Here is a 26,439-nt window from a genome sequence, read left to right as displayed (position 1 = left end):
TTGCTTCTCATAGAAAATACAAAGTTGCCAAGTGGTGGTGGTGCTCGCCTTTATCCCAGCCAGCACTTGGGAGGCAGAGGAAGGTGAGATTCTCTGAATTAGGGGCCAGTCTGGAGCCCGGTACAGCCTGGTCTACACTGAGAAAGTTAGTCATGAAAAAACAAAACCAACCAACCAACCAACAACAAAAAACTGTACAAAATTTGCACTTGTTGCCCAGTTCAACAAGTTTCTAGCTCGTCCAGTTCGCTGGGTTTCTGGTAGGCAGTGGGCGGTAAGGAGACACCATTCTCATCTTGATCCACTCCACCTTTTTGGAGGTAATGCGTTAAAGAGTCCATGCCCAGTTTTAATAAAAGTGTTACTGAATGCAACAGACCCTCATGCAAGCTGCACCCAAGCTGATGTCCCCAAGGCCAGCACCTAGTTACACACGCCAGGCTGAGGCGTGATCTAGTGCCTGTGTAACAGGAGGCAACGGGATGGCTGAGCCTGTGGCTCTGTGCATATACCCAGTTCATCTTTCACACAGCTCAAGCACCAGGGCAGATTGCCAGGTTGGACCTTTTAGCAGATCACACCTTTCTGCTTACCCAGGGCCAAAGTCCACTCTACTTCCTGGTAGAGGGATGGCACTAAGCCTTCTTGTTGGAAACAGAAGAGGCAGTAGTCAGGGGCACTAGTCCCTCTAATCAGTTTATTGTAGCAAGGTCCAAATGGAGAAAAGAGCCGTTGTAGCAGGGTTCTGGGGGGATGCTGTATCTCAGCAGCCTACTGATGGGGTGCAAAGGCCAAATGAGGTACCTTCCTACCCCATATTTTTTTTAACGTTTATTTATTATGTATACAGTGCCCTGCCTGCATGTACACCCAGAGGCCAGAAGAAGAGACCAGATTTCATTGTGGATGGTTGTGAGCCACCATATGGTTGCTGGGAATTGAACTCAGGACCTCTGGGAGAGTAGTCAGTGCTCTTGACCGCTGAGCCATCTCTCCAGCCCCCACCCCACTCCATTTTTAACTACTACTTTTATTGCTCACTGGCTGCCAAAGGTGTTTTACACATAGCTCCTTCAACCTGCCAGGAAAGCTCTTCAGGGATAACTCATTTTCTAATCACAAGAGGTCACAGGTCAACAGCAGCACAGAATATCCTGTGACTATGTGGCAATTGTCAAGCTTTGGTGTGATGTGTGTTGCAGGATATTGGATTCCAGTGTGAACCCTGAGATTGTCAATTGTAAAAACCTGCCTTTTTTGGGGGGGGGGGGCATGATTCAGCCCTAACGCACACCTTTAGCCCAAGAACTTTCTATTGTAAACAGGTGATTAAGGGTGTGGTTCAGCCAGCCTTAGCACATACTTTTTTTTTTCCTTCCTTGACAAGGTTTCTCTGTGTAGCCTTAGCACACACTTTTAATACAAGATCTTCCTGTGCACAGGAGTTAATAAAATTAACCCTAAGTCAAAAAACAAAACAAAACAAAACCCTAGGTCAAGAAACCAGCTGACAGGGATTAAAAAGTAGGAGGCACTTTGAGTTGAATGGTATTTAAGACAGGTTGGCTAAGAAGAGGCTTTGGGGCTTTTTGAGCTTTGAGCTAGCAAGCTCTTTGGCTTTTAGTTTTTGACTTTTTCCTCCTGGGCTGTCAATGAGTCTTGGGCTTTTTCCTCAGAGAGGTGAACTGAATAGGAAGGTCAGCTGGGTGCTTTCTCTGCCTGAGCTAGCAGGTTTTCATCCCAGCATCTTTAATGGTAAAAGCAAGTGGTTGGAATTGTTTACTTATTTAGATACAGTCTAGGTAGCCAATGCTATCCTAGAACTTGCTACGGAAACCAGTCTGGGTTCAAATCCACTGAGGCCCATTTGTCTTTGCCTCTTTGTGATGGGATTTAAGGCATGCATAGTCATACCTTTAACCTTTATTTAAAAATAATAAACTCATATAAAATTACTCAACTGATAGCTCAGTGGTTGAGAGCGCTTGGTTTCCTTGCAACGTTCAGGTCTCATTATGGTAGTTCACGACCATCTGTAAGTCACTCCAGTGTATCTAACACCACCTTCTCACCTCTGTGGGCACCCATGTGCTGCACAGGCATACATTCAGGCAAAACACTCAATAATAAAACCAAAAAGTTTAATTGAGATGGGTAAAGGGCATAGGAAAATTTCAGGAGATGAAATCCAAACAATCAATACAAAGAAATGTTTTACCCTTTTGCAGTTACCAGGGAAACACAGCAGGATTTCTTTTCTTAGAATTAAACTTTATTGTGTGTGTGTGTGTGTGTGTGTGCATGAGGGCATGTACATGCCACAATTCAAGTGAGGAGATTAGGAGACTTAGTGGGCTACGGATTTCTCCTTCCACTCTTACACGGGGTTCTGGGATGAACTCAGCTGGTCAAACATGCACTACAAGAAGCATTACCTGCTGAGCCACCCTGAAAATTCAAAGTTCCACACACTTCCTGAGCACTGATGCCAAGTGGAGAGAAATCTGGAACTAACCTCGTCTTGCAGGCTACAGTCAAATGCAGGCAGGCTCAAAGTATTAAATAAACTTATCTTCAGGCTGTGAGTTAACATGCACATCAAACAGAAATGACCTTTTCATGCCCACACTCAGGTCCCAATCCCAGTATCTGTAAAAGCCTAAAACCAGACACATTTGTGGTACCAAGCATTTGGTGTGATCGTTAATTCCACCCATAGTTAGTATATGAAAAGTTTCCCAAAACAGTTTGGTTTCTTTGGTTTTGGAGACAGGGTTTCTCTATGTAGCCTTGGTTGGTTCTGGACTCTGTAGACCAGGCTGGCCTCGAACTCAAAGATCCACCTGCCTCTGCCTCCTGAGTATTGGGATTAAAGGCATACACCACCATGCCTGGCAACACTTAACTTTTATTTATGAGTATTCTCACAGGAGGCTGGAAAAGGAAGGATATTGGATTCTCTGGTGCTCGAGTTATAGCTGAGAGCAGCCCAGTGTAGTTGCTGGGAACTGAACTCATGTCCTCTGGAAGAGCAGTACATGTTCTTAACCACTGAGCCATCTCTGTAGTCTCTAGATATGCTTTTAAAGTTTTTTGGTTTTTGTTGTTAAATCTTTAACCCATCACTTGGGAAGCAGAGGCAGAGGCAGAGGCAGGTGAATCTCTGTGTTTGAGGCCAGCCTGGTTTACAAAGTGAGTTCCAGGACACAGAGAAACTCTGTCTCAAAAAAAACAAGTTTTTTTTTTTTTTGCGTGTACATGGGTTTTGACTGCTTACATTCTAGAAGTAATGTTCAGCCAGGTACAGTGACTCACGCCTGTGATCCTAGAACATAGGAGGCTAAGGCAGAAGAGTCACTGTGAGTTTGAGGCTAGCCTGAGCTACACAGGGAGCTCCAGGCCAGCTTGGACTATAGTGTGAGACCCTGGCCAAAAAGAAGGGAAGTGCCAATTATATGGCAAAGCCAGCCACTTCATTTCCTGTACCAAATTAAGTACCTGATCAAATAATTCAAATAATCAACTCATGGCTGCTCACAAGTGGCATGTAGAGGTAGTTTAGTATACCTGCATTTATCAAAGGGAAACTGGCAAAGATAGTAAGTGCTTGGAAACTGCCAGTGCAAAGAGATCAAAGCATTGCTATGTAAGAAAGACAATAATTTACTCTTAAAAAAAAAAAAATCAGCAAGAAAGTTGAGGATTACACCTAAGTATATGAGAGCAAAGTCCAACAACAGGACTGGGGAGATGGCTCAGCAATTAAGAGCACTGGCTGCTCTTCTAGAGGAGCTGGGGTCAATTTCCTAGCATCCACATGGCAACTCACAGCTGTCTGTAATTCCAGTTCCAGGGTGTTCAATGCTTCTTCTGGCCTTTCCATGTACTAGGTATGAATGTAGTGCACAGACATACATGTAGGCAAAACACCCATACACACAAATAGATTAATTAAGAAAGCCTAGTACTGGCCGGGTGTGGTAGCACACGTCTATAAATCTCAGTGCTCAGAGGGCAGAAGCAGGAAGACTAAACTCAAGGCAGCATGGCTTACAGAGTGAGTCCAAGGCCAGCCTGGACCATGTAGCAACATCCTAATAGCTAATACTAATTCATACACATTTTTAAAAGTTGGTGGCTAGAAATGAGTGAAGACTTGCTCTGCCCCCAACAGATCACAGACATACATTTTTAGGTTGCAGGAAAACAGCTTGGGAATGGAACAGACGGTGTGGATTGCTGAAGTGTCACAGCTGGCAGCTTTTATTAACTGCAAGCAGAGCTTCTCTTCCATCATGGTGACTAGCATTTGAGGCATGGCCTCAAAGAATCCTGATGTTGCACTGGCTCCCGGTCACTGTCCCTAGGTTTGACTTCAAGCTACAACACACAGCACAGGTACCAAGAAACCATCTCATTTGGTCTGTCCAAATTTCAAAAAACCCTGGTACCCTGCATTCATCGTGATCTGACGCTCTGTTCCACTTAGAGGCCACACAGGGCATCTCTGGAAAATATGCTATAAGCTGGTCACCTGCAGGTTGAAAAGCCAACAGTTCCCTTCTTGTCCAGTCTGGACAATTTAAAATCCACTATGACTCATGGACAACTAGCCAATCAGAAAGAGTTTGTTTTTGTTTTTAACATATAAACAGAAAAGATCATCTAGACATTTCTTATCCTATCTAAATGAAAAAAAAAAAAAAAAAAAAAAGACAGTTAAATACTTCAGGGAACTGTATTAACAGAAACATCAACAAGTTACAGATAAACATTTTAATTGATTAAATATATTACTTTCAAGAATTTTGAAATCGCACTTGTATGGTACTAATCAACAGCCAAAGGCAATAAAAAAAGTTTAGAACCAAAAATGTGACAGGAACTGCTATGTAAAGTGACATACACTGCTCCCAAGAACAATATTTTTAGAAGATAATTTATCTTAACATGTGCAAGGACAAACTTGTAATCAAAGGCTGAGAGAAATATATATTAGTGCCTGCTTTTTAAAAGTTTATTTTACATTTTAAATACAGTATTTTTCTCATTTAAAAAAAATCCTAACTCTGTGGTTTCTATATATACAGAAGAGCTGTGGGGCAGCCTAACAAATATTCTGGGTGTAACAGCATAGACATTTGACTACTGCTGAATGAGAATTCAAAAACACAAAATAAGCACTGGTTAACAGAAAACAATCCAGTTTCTTAACCAAAAGAGAACAGAGTTAAATACCTATAAAACCAGGTATTAAAAACAGGAAAAAAATGCAGTGTATGAAAACCTCAAACAGCCTGAATGTAGTGAACTGTGCACACTGCACCTAGCCAGTGGGATCCCTGGAAGTGATCTGTGACGTCAAAAAAAAAATGTATTTATTTAATATATATGAGTGCTTTATCTGCATGTATACCTGCATGCCAGAAAGGGGCATCAGACCACATTATAGATGCTTGTGAGCCACCATGTAGTTGCTGGGACTTGAACTCAGGACCTCTGGAAGAGCAAGCAGCGCTTTTTAACTGCTAAGCCACCTCTCCAGCCCCCTGTGATGTCAAAATTAAATCTAAGTTTTCAGCGACAAAATAATACTAGGTGTGCGCTGTCATTTTCTACCTATACAATCCTCTCTCTAGATAATTTACCACTTATAGAAATTTGAAATAATGAATGTGGGCTTGTTTTCTTAAGAAAACCAATGATGTACTTTTTCCCAGCAGCAAGACATAATGCATTCTGGAGCTGTAACATTTAAGCACAGCTGTGCACTTCCAGTTTTCTCTAGTATGTGATTCCATACTGGGATTGTGGAACGGTTTGTACTCTTAACAACAAACAGAAAGGAAATTTGGTCTGTCTCTGGCAGTGATTTCCTTTAGTGCAAAGGTACTCCTTGAATGTCAACTATACTAAAGGGACTTTGCATATTTTAATTCGCTAGATGCCAATTTGAGTTTATAAAATTCCTGGCTGTATGATTTTTACAGAAAATGATTTCAATTTGAGATGTTCCACAAAACTATGTCAACACAGAATCAGCTAGTTTTGTTTTGTTCCAGTGGTGAGTGGCAAACAGGAAGCCTGAGGGACCTGGCAGGAAGGACGCTGAGCTCTTCTATGAGTCTTTACACATCAATTACCTACTAGGTTTGAATATTCTAAGTTTAAGATTCTCTCAGAAAATAATTCTCTGTAACATAACTAACTAATAGCTGTACCCAAAGCAAAACCAACATGGGCTCCTCAGGTGAGAGCGAGCTGAGCGTTTCTCTGCTATACTCTGTGACGTCTTGAGTGCTAAGCCTCACACTGTTGAGCTTCAGCCCAAGCCCCCTGCGCCCGAAGCCGACTTCAGCAGAGGCATCGCGAGGAGAGCTGCAGCTGTGGGCTCTGGCAGTCACAGAGCACACGGCAATGGACGACCACCAGCCAGGTCAGGTCGATGCTGGGACCTTTATTTTGGAGACTGAATATTTAACAGGCAGCTCATGTAACTCCAGGATCACCAGTGGCTCTGCTGGTCAGCACCCAAGGGCTGGATGAGTCTCTGAACTGCTGTTAATCTCAGAGCACTAATGCTTAAGAGTCTCAAGGGATCCTGGCTCCCAACAAGAGTTCACAAACCATCAGAACACAATTGAGAAGGTAAACACTGACTCCTTTGCGCCACAAAAGTCAAAAGAAACTAAATGTCATCTTTTGCCCAACCCTAGACACCAGACTCAGCACCACCGGCTTTATCTAGTGTAATAGACTCTGTAGTAGACTGACTTGGACCTCCACAGGGAGTAGGAGTTATCAAACTTGAGGAGATAGACTCCCCTCCCTGGATATTGGTGACTGCCTGCATACACTTCCTCATGACAGTCCCGCCGGTACACAGGCACAATTTCATCCAGCAGAGGCTTGTTGGCATTCTTTTTGGCTTTCTCTTCACAAGTAACGTTTTCTGTGATAAAGTGAGAAAGAACATAAGACACAAGTCAAATGATAGATCCAGGAAAATCACCTTACTCATCAAACAATGAAATTATACTCTTTGAGAAATTGTTTGTTAGGAATTCTCTTAATCAGTCTCCAACTCTGCATGCAGGCACATTTCAGTCCCTCACGTGCATGCCTGACCACTACGTGCACAGCTGCTGGGCTCTGGGAGTCCAGTAACAAATGCAGGTAGTAGTAACAACTGTACCCCAGCCTTCCAATTCCTAACTCCTTCCTTATATAAAAACAAACGGGCTAGAGAGATGGCTCAGTGGTTAAGAGCACTGGCTGCTCTTCCAAAGGACCCAGGTTCAATTCCCAGCACCCACATGGCAGCTCACAACTATCTATAATTCCAGTTCTGAGGGATCTGACACCTATATACCAGTGCACATAAATATTATTATTTTTTGTTTTGTTTTTTGAGACAGGGTTTCTCTGTTAGCTTTTGCTGTCCTGGATTCACTTTGTAGACCAGGCTGGCCTTGAACTCACAGCAATCTGATTGCCTCTGCCTCCCAAGTGCTGGGATTAAAGGTGTGAGCCACCATGCGCAACAATAACTTATTTAAAAACAAAACAATCTTGCTCAAAGAACACCAAAAAAAAAAAAATGCTGTGTTATCTCCTCTTCCACAATGAATCAGTTCACCTTCACTTTAGGAATGGTAGAAGGTAGCCTAAGCAGACTACTGTTTCTGTATATCAAGCATAAAAACCACAAGAGAGGTAGTCAGAGGTAACCACAAATTGACTTAGTTCCACTACGCTTGTTTGACAGAGATGAAACAAGTGGACAAAAAACAAGCCCTGATCACAGACTGTCATTGTTAATAGTTTTCTCTGTATAGCCCTGACTGTCCTGGAACTCATCTATAGATCAGGCTGGCCTCAACTCACAGAGATACCCCTGCCTCTGCCTCCCAAACCCTGGGATTAAAGGTGTGTGCTACCACCGCCTGGCTATTTTTTAAAAAGACATTATTATGATGATGATTTTTTATGATCATGGGCTTTTGACCTGCATGTGTGTATGTACAAAGAGTACATACATGGTGCCTGCCGAGGCCAGAGGCGGACACGGGTTCTTCTGGAACTACAGTTAAGGGCAGTTATAAACAACTGTGTAGGAGCTGGGAATCAAGCCTGGTCCTCTGCAAGAGGGAATGCTGTTAACTGCTGAGCCCTCTCGCCAGACCTTTCTCCTTAGTTTTTGAGACACAGTCTCTCTTAGTAGCCCAGGCTGACCTGCAACTCACTATATAAGCAAAGCTAGCCTCAAACACATAACAATCTCCAACCTCAGCTTCCTTAGTGCTGAGATTACAGATGAGAGCAACCACATCTAGGCAGAGCTAACCACTGAAAATACTCAGTAAGACTCTTACACTGTGCTCAAAAAGCTCTTTCAGAAGTACACAAACTTTCCTTGTGTCTGCAAATGGTCTGATCTGAATGAGTCTCCGCTGTATGAGAAAGAGCAGCACAGGCCTCGCCACTGGCTAAGGCTGCTGTGGCACTACTGGGATGCAGGTAGTGGCACCAGCTAAACTAACTGTTCAGATTTTACCTTTCCTTGCCCTCTCCTCCTATTTTTGTTTTGGTGAGTATTACAGGACATGTCTCACTTCACTGCTAGTACTCAGGAAAAAACACCATTAAAAACAAACTCCTAGCCTTTTGGCTTGGAAAAGCCCTCATGGAAGGAGCTCCAGGTAAGAGATAGGGTTTTTCTCTTGGGCTCGCCAAAACAGAGAGGAAGCTGGCAGAATAAAGCAGCAGGTAAAACAGCATTATAGGAAAGAGCTAAGGAGCCATCTTGGGTTTGGATAACTCAAGAGAATGGTAGACTACTAGGTAAAAGGACACAGATGCAAAGTGATTTCTGAAGAGCTAGCATTTAGTTGTAGAATCAGGCTTGTAAATACATATTTTGTGTATGGTTAAGAAAATAAAGTTACCTTGCTGAGCTAACATGTTTTTACCTAAAACAAAACAAAAAACTGCCAAAGCCCTGGAACTGGCCTAGCAGTTAGGATGACTTGCTCTTGGGAAGGACCGAAGCCTGACTCGCAGCGCCTACATGACGGCTCACAGTTCTCTCTAGCTACAGGTACAGAAGGCCTGACAGCCTTTTTGACCTCTGTGGTCATCAGACATGCATGTGGTACAAAAACATACAAGCAGGCAAAACATCCACTGACATAAAACAAGAAGTCAATCTTTAAAAATCTTAAAAACAGGGCTGGAGAGGTGGCTCAGAGGTTAAGAGCACTGGCTGCTCTTCCAAAGGTCCTGAGTTCAATTCCCAACAACCACATGGTGGCTCACAACCATCTATAATGTGATCTGAGATCTGACACCCTCTTCTGGCCTGCATGTACACATGCAAGCAGAGCACCATATACATAATAATAAATAATTTTAAAAAAAGAAAGTATTTAAAAAAAATCTTAAAAACAAGCCAGGTGGTGGTGGTGTATGCCTTTAATCCCAGTACTCAGGAGGCAGAGGTAGGTAGATCTCTCTAAGTTTCAGACCAGCCTGGTCTATAGAGCAAGTTCCAAAACAGACAGCCAGGGGTACACAGAAAAACATTGTCTTGAAAAACCAAAACCCCAAAACAAACAAAAATATGTCAACCCAGTGGTGGTATATATCTTTAAGCTCAGCACTTGGGAAGCAGTCAAGTGGGTTTCTTTGTATTTGAGGGCAGCCTGGTCTACTCAGTGAGTTCTAGGATAGCCAGGGCAACACAATAACACCCTGCCCCGCCCCCCAAAAAAGCTATGCAAGAGAAAGCAGCACATGTTTTGATACTACCAGCTCAAACCTGGACCTATGATGTAAGTAAGGATTTTAATCTTCTGGAGTGACAGTCAGTCTCCACGATGTACTGAAATCCTTGGGACACTCTGATGGTTCATAAAGAAAATGGTACAGAGCCAGGCGTAGTGGCAGCACTCGGGAGGCAGAGAGAGGTGGATCTCTGTAAGTTCGAGGCCAGCCTGGACTACAAAGCCAGTCCAGGACAGCCAAGACTACACAGAGAAACCTTATCTCAGAAAACTAAAAACCAAAACCAAAACCAAACCAACCAACCAAACCAAACCAAACAAAAATGGTATGGAACAAAATGTGTCTTTTGTTCCATCTGAAAAACAGATGACTAGTATGAAATTTCAATTGTTAAACTACATATTAAATGAATTTCAAGAAATGCTTATGGTCTAAGTGCTCTATATGCTCCCATATGTGGTGTCAAGGGTGGCAATGCGATTCAAGAACGCTCTATTTCTAAAGTCAAATGGACTCACGTTCACTCCATGCACTTCCAAGAACAGTCCTGAAACCTGTCTTAACACCACTGCCAGGAGACACTATAGTACTCTTAACAAGAACTAGGACTTCTTATGAGCCACCAGGCAGGTCAGTTAGCCCTGAAAAATGGAACCAAAGTGCTCGTCCATTCTCATAGGCTGGCACCACAGTACATGAGTCTGTTTCAATTTAGCTTACTTGGCTTATATAAATGTCCTGAGTTCTAGCTTTTCCAGCTAACAAAATTCAGGAGAGCAGCTGCTCAAAGATTAATACAGCTTTTAACTTATTTCTTAGACCAAGACAGTTTACTAAGGTCTTTCAAAACTCCTGGTTCTGTTACTAAGAAGTCACATTCTTGTAAGACAGTGGTTTGCAAAGACAAGAATGACTGGAATTTGTCTTAAAAATGTTTTATTTCATTTTAATTTATGTGCGTTGGTGTGAGGGTGTCAGACCTTGGAGCTACAGACAGTTGTGAGCTGCCATGTGGTTGCTGGGAATTGAACCCAGGGCCTTTGGAAGAGCAGGCAGTGCTCTTAACCACTGAGCCATCTCTCCAGCCCCCCTGGAATTTGTCTTAAGTGGGGTATTCTGGTGAGTTTTCATTATTTATACACAACTTTGTTGTTGTTTGGTTTTTTGAGACAGGGTTTCTCTACGTAATAGCCCTGAGTGTCCTGGACTCACTATGTAGAGCAGATGGTCAACAACTAAAAGAGATCCTCCTGCCTCTGCCTCCTGGGCGAAGCGTGTGCCACCACACCTGGCTATATACAACTTTTTACCCAGGATTTGGGAGGTGGAGACAGAGATATGAAGATCAAGAGTTTAAGGCCATACTTGACTATATAGTCATTAGAGGCCAGTTTTTGCTGCATGGAACCTTGTCTCACTCTTTCTCAAAAATAAACAAAAAATAAAAGAGCAAATGCAAGAGAGAAAAAAGCCAGCTATGGTACTATAATCTTAGCACTTGACTGTAACAGGAGGATCCTGTCTTTGGTTCTGTTTTTTGTTTTTCAAGACAAGATTTCTCTGTGTAGCCTTGGCTGTCTTGGAACTCTCTTTGTAGATCAGGTGGGCCTTGAACTCACATAGGAGGATCCTGTCTTTCAAACAAATAAAAAAGCTGCTATCAAGAAATATTAATTCCTTTGTTGACAAGGATCCCCCGACCAAGACAGGGTTTCTCTGTGTAGCCTTCACTGTCCTGGAACTCTCTGTAGACCAGGCTGGCTTCAAACTCACCCTCTGCCTCCCCGAGTGCTGGGATTAAAGGCGTGTGCCACTACTACCAGGCTCTGACAAGAATTCTTACTTGGTCTTCCAACCTTTTCAAACTGGGGAATGGTGGCATACACTGATAGTCCCAGCTAACTAGGGAAGCTGAGGTAGAGGACTGCTTGAGTCCAGCAGTTCAAGACCAGCCAAGGCAACAAAGCAAGGTCCTATCTCAAAAACAAACAAAATATACAATTAGCAATAATCACGCCTCGGATAAATCTCATTGGCTATGATATTGCCACTACACAAAGCTTAAAATATACAAACAAAAGCAAACCTTAAAGTGACTTGTTCACATACTTAGCTTTCTAACACACAAGGCTATAAGTAAAACAACATTCAGAAACTAATAAAATAGACTACCAAATGGACTTTCTTGTCATTTTACAGAAATTCATGTTCAGGGCCTTCTTTGTGAGAGACTGGCTTTTCTCAGAGCCTTTACAGCCAACATGCTACACCAGAACAGAGTACTAGCTGTCCACTACGTGTTCAGCAGGAAGCGTAAGGTCAGAGAGGAATGACACACACAATGTAGCAGCTACTGAGCAAGGCCTACCTTCCTCCTCCTCTTCATCATCACTGGACTCACTGACATGCACACTGACAGCAGCGTTTGGAGAGTCTGTCCATTCAAAATAAACCCCAAACCCAATGTCGTAACTGTCTGTAGCAAATTCCCAAAAGAGATATGATCCTTCTTCATGAGTGGGGACTCGGACAGTAACTACTTCTCCACGGCGTACTGTGATCACAGAGTCTGCGTCCTGCCGAATCTTCTCTTTAAAGTCTTTGATCTGTGGTCTTGTCCACATGGATGGAGCTGCAATCACTGGAAGAGATTCTAAAGGCAACAGGATTTTCAAAAGCTGAAGAGAAAAGGTTCGTACAGAGAATATCTGCATTGGGCTACCTCTGTTCTGACACCAAGGACAATATGGTCAGTTTAGACCAAGGATGGAGGGAAACAGAAGCCTCTCAGGTTAGTGTAACATCCAAGAAGGTTTGCCGGTGTGGTGGCGCACGCCTTTAATCCCAGCACTCGGGAGGCAGAGACAGGTAGATCTCTGTGAGTTCAAGGCCAGCTTGGTCTACAAAGTGAGCCTAGGACAGGCAAGGCTACACAGAGGAAACCCTGTCTCGGAAAACAAACAAACAAACAAACAAACAAAAAACCAAAACAAAATCCAAGAAGGTTTACAGGTATGCAGAGGTCATCATATCTCTTCAATAAAATGGAATCCATAATCTTACAGGCCTGTCTGCCCTGGACTCACTTTGTAGACCAGGCTAGCCTCAAACTCACATCAATCCACCTGCCTCTACCTCCGGAGTGCTGGGAGTAAAGATGAATGCTATTACGCCCAGCTGGATCCCACAATCTTACAAATGATTTTCCCTGCTTTCATTTCATTCTACTTGTCGAAAAGTCTTAACCTATGGGCACCTAAAGTTCTAAGGGCTTTTCTGAAAAGAGCTAAGAAAAACAGAAAATCCTGGACAATATATTAGAACCATTGGAGGAAAGCAAAGGCAAGGACAACCATCTTGTTGTTACTGACCAATATTCCTGTGTACTGCAGAACGCGGCAGGTGTTCCTGTTAAGTTACTTAGATTCACTAACAAAATACTTCCTCTCCTTTACAGACACTAGCAGGGCTGGGGATGTAGCTTAGTTGAGAGTGCTTGCCCGGCACTCACAAATCCCTGGTTCAATCACCAGCACTGCTTAAACTAGGATCTAGAATTCAAAGTCACCTTCAGCTCCATAGTGAGTTTAAGCTTCTGAGTTGTCTCAAAACAAAACACAAGCTGTGGTGGTGCACACCTTTAATCCCCACACTCACTCTGGCAGCAGAGGCAGACAGATTTCTCTGAGGTGGAGACAAGCCAGGACCACACAGTGAAATCCTGTCTCAAAAAAGAAAAGAAAACAAACAAAAACAAAACCCCCCAGGAGCCAAGCAGGTAAAGGCACTTGCTACCAAGCTTGATTACTTGAGGTTATTCATCAAAATCTATACGGTAGAGGGAGAGAACCAAATTTTCCAAGTTGTCTTTGATTTCTCTGTGTGCCCACATACATTACAGAGTAAATACATGTGAAATGGTTTGGTTTAAACTCTTGGTAAGACTCAGGAAGGTCATTTCTGGAGCTTTTTTTTTTCCCCTTCTTTTTTTTTGTTACTTGTTCTAGAAAGCCAGGGAGGACAGAATAGGTTTCAGGAATCTTCTAAGTAGGTTTGTACCAGCACAATACTCAGAGGCTGAAATTGGGGGGTGGGGGTGGGGGGCGGGTGAGGAGAAAAAAAAAGAAAAAGAAAAACAACCCACTTGAAGCTCTCATCCTCACCTTCAACTATACTTCAAAGAAACCAATGTTCCCAGAAGAATCACAAAACAGAAGCTGGGACAACAGGCACAGACCACCACACTCAGTTTCCTGTAGTGCACTAAACTGAACCCAGGGCCTTATGAACACTAAGCAACTGCTCTCTAAACGTGTCAACAGAAGCATCAGCCTCAGAGTAAAGCAATGCTGGACTCACACACATCTGGGTCCTCCCCAAGCTCGTCAGGTTATCGTCCTGATTTCTGCTTCTCATGACGTCTAGAGAATGACACCAGGATAACAAATACATATGCTAAACCATTACCTTTTGGTCCATTTTCCAAGGCTTCTTCTGCAGCTTCTGGCTCAAGTTCTTTCTCAGAATTATCGGTGTGGGTTTTGGCCTGTCCATTAACTGACATCATATCACTTGTCCCAGTTGCATTCACTTTTGATGATGTAGGCAATGAAGCCCCAGCCACTACTACTTCTTGTTGCTTCTGTAATGCTGCCTACAAATTGAGAAAAAGTTACCATACTCTTACCAGAAAGGCTAACATTTGCCTAAAAGTGAAGTCTGACATCATCATTTGCTCTGCACTAAAACATTTCTAAGAAATTATTAATCAACTTTTACCAATTTTTATCGTATTTGTAACAAATATTAATAACACTGACAGCTAAACAATCAATCTCAGCCAGGTGTGGTAACTCAGGTCTTTATTTAATCCTAGCACTCAAACTGAGGTTAATGGCGCACACCTGTAATCTCAGCACTCAGGAGGCAGAGGCAGGCAGATGACTGTGAGTTCGAGGCTAGCCTGGTCTACAAAGCAAGTCCAGGACAGCCAAAGCTAGATCTGTCTTGGGGAAGAAAAAAAAAAAAAGAATCCATCTGGAATAAAATTACTGCCTCCTGAGTGCTGAGATTAAAGGCACTGCCACCATGCACAGAAGTTATGTATGTTCTTAAAATTGAATGGAAGTAAATGTTTTGTTTTTTAATAAAATTTAACTATATGCAGGGCATGATGGCACATGCCATTAATCCCAGTACCCAGGAGGCAGAGCCAGGCAGAATTTAAGGCTAGTCTGGTTGACCAGAGTGAGGCCAACCAGGGATACACACTGAAAACCTGTCTTTCAAACTACAGAACCGGGTATGTTGAATATGCTTGTGCCCAGCACAGCACTGGGACACCGAGGTGAAAAAAAACAAAAACAAAAACAAAAACAAAACTCACAAAACACTTAAACCTTCCCATCCTTACCTTCAGCTATGAAAAATTAAAATTAGGAAAACTATACTTCAAAGAAACAAATGGTCCCAGAAGATTTACAAAAACAGAAACTGTTAATTTGACAGATGTCTAAAGTAGCAAACAAAACCCTCACATATGTGAACTATTCTAATATGGACAAAATTAATATTCACAGAAAGATTATGATCTCAAAATAAAAATAATTGGCTGGAGGGATGGCTCAGACATTAAGAGCACCGTCTGATCTTCTAGAGGTTCTGAGTTCAATTCCCAGCAACCACATGGTAGCTCACAACCATCTGTAATGAGATCTGGTGCCCTCGTCTGGACTGAAGGCAGAACACTGTAAACATACTAAATAAATAAATCTTTAAAAAAGTAAATAAATAAAAATAATTTATTTAGGTTTACGGTGTTAAGAGACTAACCCCAGAGCCTAACATTAGCCCCAGCAGGTGCTCATCTACTGAATCATACCCCTGGCTCCAACAAAGAAAAAAATTTTAATAAAGTATGCATGTATGTATGTATGTATATATTTATTTATTTTTAGGTTTCTTTTTGGTTTTTTTTTTTTTTTGAGATAGGGCATCAATATCCCAGGCTAGCCTTAAACTTGTCCACCACATCAAGCCTAAAATTTAATAAAACTACCAATCAAGTTGTAAAGAAATGCTGGGTAGGGTGGCACATGCCTATAATCTTAGCACTTGGTAAGGCAGAGGCCGGTGATCTCTCTGTGAGTTCAAGGCCAGTCAGGTCTCAAAGCAAATCCAGGACAGTCAAGGCTACACAGGGAAACCCGGTCTTGAAAAAAAGAAATAAGAACAACAAAAAGTTGTAAAGAAACATTGGTCTAGCTGGTTGGTGATGGTGCATGACTTTAGCCTTAGCACTTGGGAGGCAGAAGCAGGTGGAACTCTGTTAAGGGCCAGGTCAGTCTGGTCTACATAGTAAGTTCCAAGACAGCCAGAACACACAAAGAAGCCCTGTCTTGAAAAAATGAAAAACTTCCAGGACAGCCAAGGCTACGCAGAGAAACCTTGTCTCCAGAAACAAAACAAAACAAAATCAACAAACCACCACCACCACCACCACCAACAACATTGATCTAAGATTTAAGGGTTATGATAATGAAGTTAGAGGTCAAAATATCTACTCATTTAACATGTTACCCTGGTCTGGACACAGTACTGTACACCTGTAATCCGGCACTTAGGAGCTAAGGCAGCAGGATCTTGAATTTGACTGATTTTCATGGCAAAGCAGGGAAAGAGAAAGCACAAAGAAAAGAAATTTGCTGGGTCCATTGGCATGCGCCAGTGACTCCAGATACGTGAAAGGCTGAGGAAAGAAGACTACAAGTTCAAGAACAGGCTGAGATACTAAATGCCAGCCTGGGCAACTTAGTGAGACCTTGTCTCAAAATATAAAGAGAGGCCTGGGAGTACAGCTCTCAGTGGTAGAGCGCCTGCCTAGCACCCAGCTTTTTAAACTGGGTTACAAATCCATATGGGGACCCCACATAACTGAATATGTGTGTGTGTGTGGGGGGGGTGTCATGAAATCTGGCTGTACAGTACAGAGTTTCCAAATAAAGGTACACGGACTACAAATTCATTCAAAATTAAAGTATAATAAATTTGAGGTGTTTCTAACACTGCTACACTCGGCTGCATCAAGGCACCTCCCACACAGCCTTGGTTCTGAACACAGAGCACATACACTTTGCCCATGCTGTCATGACATGCAGTAACAACGATACATCTTGGCTCATATTCAAGATTATTTTATATTATGGGCTGCAGTGTTTTTATTGCACATAAAAAGTTTTCTGTGGGGCTGGAGAGATGGCTCAGTGGTTAAAGCACTGGCTGCTCTTCTAGAGATCCTGAGTTCAATTCCCAGCACCCGCATGTCAGCTCACAACTGTCTATGTAACTCCAGTTCCAGGGGATCTGACATCCTCTCACAGACATACATGCAGGCAAAACACCAACACAAATAAAATTAATAAATCATTTAATAAAAAAGTTTTCTGTGGGCTGGAACGATGCCTCAGCAGTTAAGAGCACTGTCTGTTGTTCCAAAGGACCCAGGTTCAATTCCCAGCACTCACATGGCAGCTCACAACTGTCTGTAATTACAGTTCCAAAGGATATGACACCCTCATACTAATGCACATAAAGCAAAATTAAATAAATTATATAAAAATAGTTTTCTGTACTTAAAAAACAAAAACAAACAAACAAACAAACAAAAACACCGGAAAACAGACATAATATGTTCTGCTGTCCTCAGCACATAAACTATCAAGTAGTGTGCATTCAGATTGGAGGAGTGACTAATAGCACTGACTACTTTTTTTTTAGTTTTTCGAGACAGGGTCTCTGTGTAGCCTTGGCTGTCCTGGACATGCTTTGTAGACTAGGCTGGCCTCGAACTCACAGTGATCCACCTGCCTCTGCCTCCCAAGTGCTGGGATTAAAGGTGTGCGCCACCACGCCTGGCCGCACTGATTACTCTGATAGAAGACTCAGGCTGTCTGCAGCATCCACGGTGGCTCACAAATATCTGGCACTGAGGTTCCAGGGCACCCACAAGCATATTTATATATTCAGGTGAAAACTCCTACACATAAAGTAAATACATCGTCTAGAAAAAAAAGATTCCCTGGCCGGGCGTGGTGGCGCACACCTTTAATCCCAGCACTCGGGAGGCAGAGGCAGATGGATCTCTGTGAGTTCAAGGCCAACCTGGTCTACAAAGCAAGTCTAAGACGGCCAAGGCTACACAGAGAAACCCTGTCTCCAAAAACCAAAAAAAGAAAAAGAAAAAGAAAAAAAAAAAAAAAAAAAAAAAAAAAAAAAAAAAAAAAGATGGCTGGCAAGACGACTCACCATACAAGTTAGTTTCAATTGTTAACTAGCTATAACCTAGAATCTGCTAGGAAAAGTCTCAGTGAAACACTGTTTACATTAGATTGGCCTGTAGAAATGTCTGTGAGACTGTGTTTATAACATCAATTGATGCGACCCAGGTCACTGAGGGTGGCACCACTCCCTAGGCAGGGATCTTGAACTATGAGTAGAGAAACCCAGCTGAATGCACCATCTATGCATTCATTTCTCTCTGCTCTTGACTGTGCTGATGATGTGACCAGCTGTCTCAATCTCCTGCCACTGTGATTTTCCCAAAGTGATGACTATTAACTTGGAATTGTGAGCTAAAGTCAACTCATCTTATCAGGGTATTTTATTACAACAGAAATGAATCTAGGGTAACACATAAGAGTGCTTGCTGAGGTGTGTGGTGGCGCACACCTTTATTTCCAGCACCCAGGAGGCAGAGGCAGGTGGATCACTGTGAGTTCAAGGCCAGCCTGGTCTACAAAGAGAGTCCAGGACAGCCAAGGCTACACAAAAAGACCCTGCCTTAAAAAACCAGGAAAAGAAAAAGTGACTGCTGGCAAACCTATTGACCTAAATTTGATCTCTGGAACCCATGTGATGGAAGAAAACTGGCTCCAGTAGGTTCTTCTCTCATGTCTACATGCATACCACAGCAAGGGTAATCCTCTCCTCTACACACACACATAAAATAGACAACTTTTTTTTAATGCTCTGAATCAAAATGGGAGAGTTAAAAAACACCTTTAACCCTAAAGGACACCTATTTGGAGGTATTTCCAAATCAAGCCAGGAGCAAGTTATCAATGCTACTTTAAACCTATTTTGTAATTTTTTTCTTTAAAAGGATTTATTTCAGCTGGGCAGTGGTGGTGCGAGCTTTTACTCCCAGCACTAGGGAGGTAGAGGCAGCCAGCCTGGTCTATAAAAACGAGTCCAAGACAGCCAGAGCTACACAGAGAAACCCTGTCTCGAAAAAACAAAAACCCAGAAATGGTTTCATTTTTAACTATATGTATGTATATGGGCATGTACATGTAGTATGGGTGCCTGGAGAGGCCCAAGATAAGCTTATTCAATGAGCCATTTCTCCAACTTCCTATTAACTTTTGGAGGAACTTAAAAATGAATCCTAGTATACATGAAGAAAGCTATGTAAGTACAGTGCTTGCCTATCACACATGCAGTCCTGTACTCACTTCCCATTACAAATGTGGTGATCTAAGCCTGTAATCCCGGCACTCTATAGAGGTGGAGGAGAAAGATAAGATGCTCAATGTCAGTCTTGGCTGCATAGTAAGTTTGAGGGAGGCCTGGGTTATATGAGACCCAATTTCAAATAGAAGTGTGTAAATCATAATAAACGACACAGCTTAATCAATTTTCATATATCAAACATATCCATGTAACCATACCCAGAACAAGAAATTATTTATATTCCAGAGTCCTTTCTAGGGCTCTCCTCTAGAGATACCTTTTCTAACCGTATTTTCAGTTTCAGGCTTAATAACTATAGATGTGCTTTGCCTACTTTTTTTTTTCTTCAAAACAGGGGTTCTCTGAGCATCCTTGGCACTTGCTCTGTAGACCAGGTTGTCCTTGAGCTCCAAGATCCACCTGTCTCTGCCTCCGAAGTGTTGTAATTATAAAGCAATTTTGTCAGGTGGTGGTGGTGCACACTTTTACTCCCAACATGCACATCTCTGAGGTCCAGGTCAGCCTGGTCTACAGAATGAATTCTAGGACAACCCTCCCCAAAACACACACACACACACACACACACACACACACACACCAATCAATTGTATAATATGGGCTTGCTTGCTTTATTTATTTAATGGGTTTTTTGGCGACTCTGTCTAGAGATTGGCCAAACTCAGAGAGCTCCAACTGCCCCTGCTCTTCAGTGCTATGTTTAAACACCTTTCACTGCCACTATACACAGCACAAGATTTTAAACTATACTCTAAGGCTTGGGTTCTAAATCAGTTCAAAGGAAAAGCAGCAACTACTCAGAAGAATGCACACACTTGAGACAAGTCAGCAAATCCCAAAAACCACATGATGGTGCAGGAGAAGGCATTTGTAGAGGAATTTTAACTCAGAACATGGCTGCTCTGGCAAGAGAGCACATCCAAAGACCTTCTAGGTCTATGTGATCCAGCTGGAATATAGACAAGCCTTTAATTCAGGAGACAGAGGCAAGCAGATCTGAGTTCAAGGCCAGCCTGGCATAGAACAAGTCTCAGGTAAAGAAAGCTTAGGTTCAGGCATGGCTGTATACACCTTTAATTACAAACAACGAAGGTAAAGTTAGTTTGTAGAAGGAAGCACCCATGTTTGATGCTTAAATGATGTTTAATTGAGCGGCAGAAAAAGTGACAAATCAGAAAGAGGCTTGACAGAATGTGATATGGCCAACTCTCACGAGAACAGAGAGGAAAGGGAAGCTACTCAAGGGAGCAACACAGAATGAGAGAGAGAGGAGGCAGTTTGACCAGGAGAAGTTTTAAACCGAGAAGTTGAAGGAGAGAACAGGCTGGACACAGGTGACGACAACGAGCCAGAGAATGAGAAGGAGCCAAGCGATTAGAGCAGGCTGCTGGAGTTAGTTTGAGGCCAAGCAGAGCAATTCAGAGACCAAAAGAAAAGCCAGATTGAGTATATCAGCTGGGAGATGAATTTGAGCCAGAACAACTGAGTTGAACCAACCAGCCCTGAACTCACTAAGAACAAGAAAGATTGAGTCTAAGTAGTAAGTCTCAGAGGCCTAGGTTAGATTGTACCGAGGATAGTAGTTTCCAGGACTAGGCCTAGGTCAGCAGACGGAGACAGTAAGCCTCTGAGACAACAAATGAAACAGACAAATAAAAGGCCAGCCTGGTCTATAGTGTGAGTTCTAGAACAGCCAAGGCTACACAGAGAAACCCTGTCTCAAAACACCAAAAGCTAAAATAAAATTGTTGGGCAATGGCGGCTCATGTTTTTAATCCCAGCACTCAGGAGACAGAGGCAGGCAAATCTTTGTGAGTTTGAGGGTAGCCTGATCTACAGAGTTAGTTCCAGGACAGCCAGAGCTGTTACAGAGAGAAACTGTCTCCAACAAAACAACACAAAACAACCTCCCCACAAAAGAAAAGCAGAAACCTTCATGAACATCTAGGCCGCTATATACACAAAAGAACAGGCCCAGAAGTTTTGTTCAGTATTTACACAAAAAGAATACTTCAGAGTAGTAGGATTCTATTTCTCCCTTCCTCTTATGTAACTGTTAAAGACGAACTTGAGTGGTAATGAAACTGTGAGGCTAGATTCTCAGGTAGCCTCCTGTGCCTATCTATTCCCAGAAGCCACCCATCAGATAGCATTTGATCATACTAATTCCAACTGCTACTTCTGACTCCACTCCATGTTATCAAACCAGACTGACGCTCTCCTCATAAAGTGGCAGCAGCTAAGGACAGGACACTGTACAGCAGCAATATTGTTATCTTAATACCTATCCACTAAGCAAAAAAGGAGGAAGGAGGTAATACAGTAAAGCACAATGAGGCCATATAGAAGAGGAAGAGGCATCTCTCAAAAAGTGTGGTTTAAGCCGGGCGATGGTGGCGCACGCCTTTAATCCCAGTAATTGGGAGGCAGAGGCAGGTGGATCTCTGTGAGTTCAAGACCAGCCTGGTCTACACAGTGAGGGCCAGAGCTGTTATACAGAGAAACTCTGTCTCAAAACACAAAACAAAAAACTGCTTTAGTAGCTTCTAATCCTCTCATGGGTTACATAAGAATATTTTTCTTTCTTTCTTTTATGTTTGTTTTTCAAGACAGGGTTTCTCTGTGTAGCCTTGGCTGTCCTGGAACTTGCTCTGTAGACCAGCCTGATCTTGAACTCACAGAAATCCGCCTGCTTCTGTCTCTTAAGTGTCAGCACTTAAAGGCATGTGCCATCACACCCAGCTACATAGAACCTATAGAACCTTTTAACATCTCAAGACAGGGTTTCTCTGTGTAGCCTTGGCTGTCCTAGACTCCCTTTGTAGACCAGGCTGGCCTCGAACTCAAGAGAGATCTGCCTGCCTCTGCCTCCTGAGCGCTGGGATAACAGGCGTGTGCCACTAAGCACAGCTGTCATCTCATGAGGGAAGAGAGCTTATTTTATTTAAAAATTTTCTACCTTCCTAAAACATATTTATTATTGTATAATGAAAAATATATGTATGTTAACTTTGTCAAAAAAAAAGTCACAGCCCACTACGGTGAGCATTTATAAATCAATTAGTCTTTCTTTTCTTTTTCTTCTTTCTTTCTTTCTCTCTTTTCTTGACTCGCTATGTAGACCAGGCTGGCCTCAAACTCACAGAGATCCGCCTGCCTCTGCCTCCTGAGTGCTGGGATTAAAGGTGTGCGCCACCACACCCGGCTTAATTTAATTTATCTTTCTCTCTCCACCTGCTCCACCCCATTTTTTACTTGGAGATGGGGTCTTCTAAGCTGCCCATCCTAGCCTGACCCCTCAGCCACCTGGTAGTTGGTATCACAGGTTTATACTACCAGCCTAGCTATCACCTGCTCTCCCTTTATAGTCCTCTGAGGTTAAAATGATCTTGTGTCTTACTCTCATAGAACAGAGAAAAAGCAGGAAATCAGAACAGGAGTAACATGGCAGAGAATCAAATGATAATGGCAGAGCCAGGACAGAACTCAAGTGCCAGACTCTTTCCATGTCTTTCACTTAAATAATTTTCTCCTATATTTTTGGTTGTGAGTCTCCAGCTCACACTACTTTAGCACTGAAGCAAATATTTAGGAATGGGATGTTGGAGGAGGAGTGTACGCTGTCATGAATTGTAACGGGTCTGGTCCAGCTTCGAGGAACCAGCCTATGGCCTACGGGAAGGGAGTCGACCTCTTGAAAGCTACCTGACCTGACAGTGCATGTTCCTATACTAAGGCTAGCTACCCAGGTCCTCACAGTTCCAGGGGCACTATTACAGTCCTACCAGACTCACTGTTATGACTCTAGACCTATTCAACTCCCACACACCTTTTATAACAATATAAACGTACATCCTCTGAGGTTCTGTACTTTCTCTTGTAACTGCCAACACAATGCTAAACAGACTGCCTAAACAATCAGCCAAAGAGTTACCTTATACCTCAGGCTAGCTAATGCAAAATTCATTCACAACTGTTGGGAAAGAACCTGGGTGCCATGGAAACGCAACACCTTCTCTAAAGGTGCCGTCATACCTGTTGCTGTGCAAGCTGGACTTGATACAACTGTTGCATGTACTGCTGATAGTGCTGCTCCTGCAGCTGGCGGATGAGAATCTGCTGCTGTTCGTAGTTCCCTGGATACTGCTGGGCGGCATACTGCTGGAACTGCACGGCAGTCTGCGAGTTTAAAGCTGCCATTATCTGCTGCCTAAAAACAGTAATAATACATGCCAGTCTGACGACAGGAGCTGCTCATAACAAAATAAGATGTCCTTGTTTATTGCTATAGCTTATCACTTAAAAATCACTGAGCTAATAAAGTATACCAAAAGCATGTGTTCCAGGCCCAGAATATTTATGGGAAAAAAACTGACCTCTGATTTTTTACTTAGGTTTTTCAAGAAAAGTTGAAATGGAGACTACTAAGCACACCACCACCATTATTATTAATTATTAACTCCTTCTGTATCTTCTGACAAGCCATGAGCTGCTTAAAGCATTTACATGTACCAACCCGCTTAGTCTTTGGAGACACTATGAGGTTGTTTAGTAACTGCCCAAGGTTCTACTGCAGCTAGATTTGAGAGCCAGAACTCAAATCGAATCTGGCAGCAGAGACGACACTAATTCACCATAATGCCATAAGACATGGACCGCCATTGGGAATGGATGGGCACTTGACTCTGACTTAGTTTTTCTACCCAAACACCCCAGAACAGCACAAGGTAGAACAGCTAAGTGATGCTACAGGCTTTGCTAAGGATGATAAAGCCAGTGACAACCTCACGATCTGCAGCATTTCATTTAATGCTGCCTTTATTAAGAAGCACTGAAGATAACAGCAGGCCACGCTGCTTGCTTGGTTTACTGCTCACATGCGCATGCGCTCTCCCTCCCAACCCCCTCTCTCCCCCTTCCCTACCCTTAACACGGGGTGATATTATACAGAGCCCAGGCTGGCTCTGACTTAGCCTCTGAAGTGCTGAGAGCACAGTTGTACTCTGCCTGCATCTTGTTTGGAGACACCAATTTCTACTGAATTAGTATAATTTTTTTTTCTTTAGTGAAAACTACATGTTTCAAAACTGCTATATAACCACTTAGTAAGATGTCAAATCTATATATTAAGAAATAAGCAGGCTGGGCATGGTGGCGCACGCCTTTAATCCCAGCACTAGGGAGGCAGAGGCAGGCAGATCACTGTGAGTTTGAGATCAGCCTGGTCTACAAAGTGAGTCCAGGACAGCCAAGGCTACACAGAGAAACCCTGTCTCGGGGGGAAAAAAAAAAAAAAAAAAAGCTGATAAATAAAACAAAAACTACACAGACTCCCAACTACAGCATGACACTGGGCCCACCTAAAGTATCAACTAAAAATCCAAAAGAGAATGGGATTTAAAATGTCGCTTCAAAGACAAGCAGTGGTGGCACACACACTTAATCCCAGCACTCTGGAGGCAGAGGCTGACAGATCTCTGTGAGTCCGAGGCCAGCCTGGTCTACAGAGCAAGTTCTAGGACAGCCTACAGGCCACACACAGAAACCCTGTGTAGAAAAATATTTAAAAACAAAAAAACCCCAAACAAACAAGAAACACTTCTTCGAAGGTCATGGGGTCACTTTGAGGCCAGCTACCACTGAAGGTTTTTCTGAGAAACTAGCTGGGAACAATGAGAACCCCATGTACCTCAAGTTCTCTGGAGTGACTCTTTTGCCAGCCATCCCTGGAACCCCAGACCCTCTTGCCTGTGTTTCCCTTTTATCTCAGCGGCCCCTTTGAGACAGGGCTAAACGAGGGAATTTCAGCTCCCATGTCCTGTATGAGGTTGGGAACGGCTACCTGACACACACTGAGTTAGCTAGGCTCTATATCCTCAGAATTTTAAACTGGACCTCAGATTCTAGCCGCTCTCTCAGATACATGGAAAATAGATCACAAAATTCCCGGTGAGACAGCCTTGTGTAAGACAAAGCAGACAGAAACTGCAGACAGCTGTGAGAACAAAGAGACGGACAAAGAAGGTAAGAGATGGTGAGAACTTAAAAGACACTAGTCTCAGGATAGCAAGTGAGCAACCTCAATGCGCTTCTAGTCTCTAGGTTTTACAAGCTAACTCCAAATTTCAACATTCTTTGATAAAACCACAAATCATTGGTAAAAATGAAAAAGGAAGTAACACAAGTCTACCTCCCAGGCAGTGACAGACACTCTAAGACACAGGTAAAACCTAGCACACAGGGTGGTAGCCTGGTTCTCACTGGTAAGAGAGCTCACTTTTGCTGTTCTAGCCGAAGCCTCTCTTCTTCTATTCGCCTCCTCTCTTCTTCCTCCCGCCTCAGCCGCTCCTCCTCCTCTCGCTTCCGCTCCTCCTCTTCCTTCTGCAGCCGCTCTCGCTCCTCCTCTTCACGCTGCCTTCGCTCCTCCTCTGCCTTCCTACAAGGTACACGGCAAAGAGAATCAATGCTGCAGTGAATCTTATTTCTGAATCATTTAGATTTCACTTTCCAGTGAAAAATAAGACAAAAGCCTTTTCAGAGTATAGCAACCTGTCAAAATTTGAAACACATAAACTTCCTTATGGTAAAAACTTAAAATATATAGTTTATTGTACTTATAATAATATAAATATATTTATAAAAAATTTTTTTAACTTAAAATATGGAGTCAATCTCACAACATACCTAACTGCATCAAGATTAATTATTAGACGGGTGCTTCCATAGTCTTTAATGACAAAACAAAATAAAATAGGCAACTTTCAAAGACATTACATCTGATTCAACAATGTACAAGTACACAAATGACTTTCTGTTGTTCCATTTTCAGTCAGTATCTAGTCTGAGCCTGGCATGGTGGTTCTCAGAACTGGGGAGGCAGAGGCAGGCAGTTCCCTGAATTCTAAGCCAGCCAGAGATACACAGTGAAATCTTGTCTTTAAAAAGGGATTGGGGGTGCAGGGCATGGCGGTACATGCCTTTAATTCCAACAATTGAGAGGCAGAGACAGGCAGATCTCTAAGTTTGAGGGTAGCCTGGTGTACAAAGTGAGTTTCAGGACAACCAGAGCTACACAGAGAAACCCTGTCTTGAAAAAACAAAGTAACAAAACAAAACCTCCAAAAT

General features: G+C 42.8%; 1 protein-coding gene and 1 pseudogene across 1 annotated transcript in view; both read right to left on the bottom strand.

Moving 5' to 3' along the window:
- Positions 1–6,736: 6,736 nt before the first annotated feature.
- The window catches only part of Acbd3 (acyl-CoA binding domain containing 3), a 30,516-nt gene continuing 10,813 nt past the window's right edge, over positions 6,737–26,439 (bottom strand). Inside the window, exons 4-8 of the mRNA XM_051148020.1 lie at positions 25,592–25,750; positions 23,350–23,524; positions 14,254–14,440; positions 12,155–12,439; positions 6,737–6,952 (exon numbers count right to left, since the gene is read on the bottom strand). Coding sequence (XP_051003977.1) covers positions 6,741–6,952; positions 12,155–12,439; positions 14,254–14,440; positions 23,350–23,524; positions 25,592–25,750 — 1,018 coding nt within the window. The 3' untranslated portion in view covers positions 6,737–6,740. The remainder of the gene's footprint in view (positions 6,953–12,154; positions 12,440–14,253; positions 14,441–23,349; positions 23,525–25,591; positions 25,751–26,439) is intronic.
- LOC127191241 (uncharacterized) lies at positions 11,772–11,848 on the bottom strand (annotated as a pseudogene).

This window comes from Acomys russatus, chromosome 6, assembly GCF_903995435.1.
Source record: "Acomys russatus chromosome 6, mAcoRus1.1, whole genome shotgun sequence".
NCBI classification, from domain to species: domain Eukaryota; kingdom Metazoa; phylum Chordata; class Mammalia; order Rodentia; family Muridae; genus Acomys; species Acomys russatus.
The sequence above is the reverse complement of the archived record's forward strand: the minus strand, read 5'-3'. Positions and strand labels throughout refer to the sequence as shown.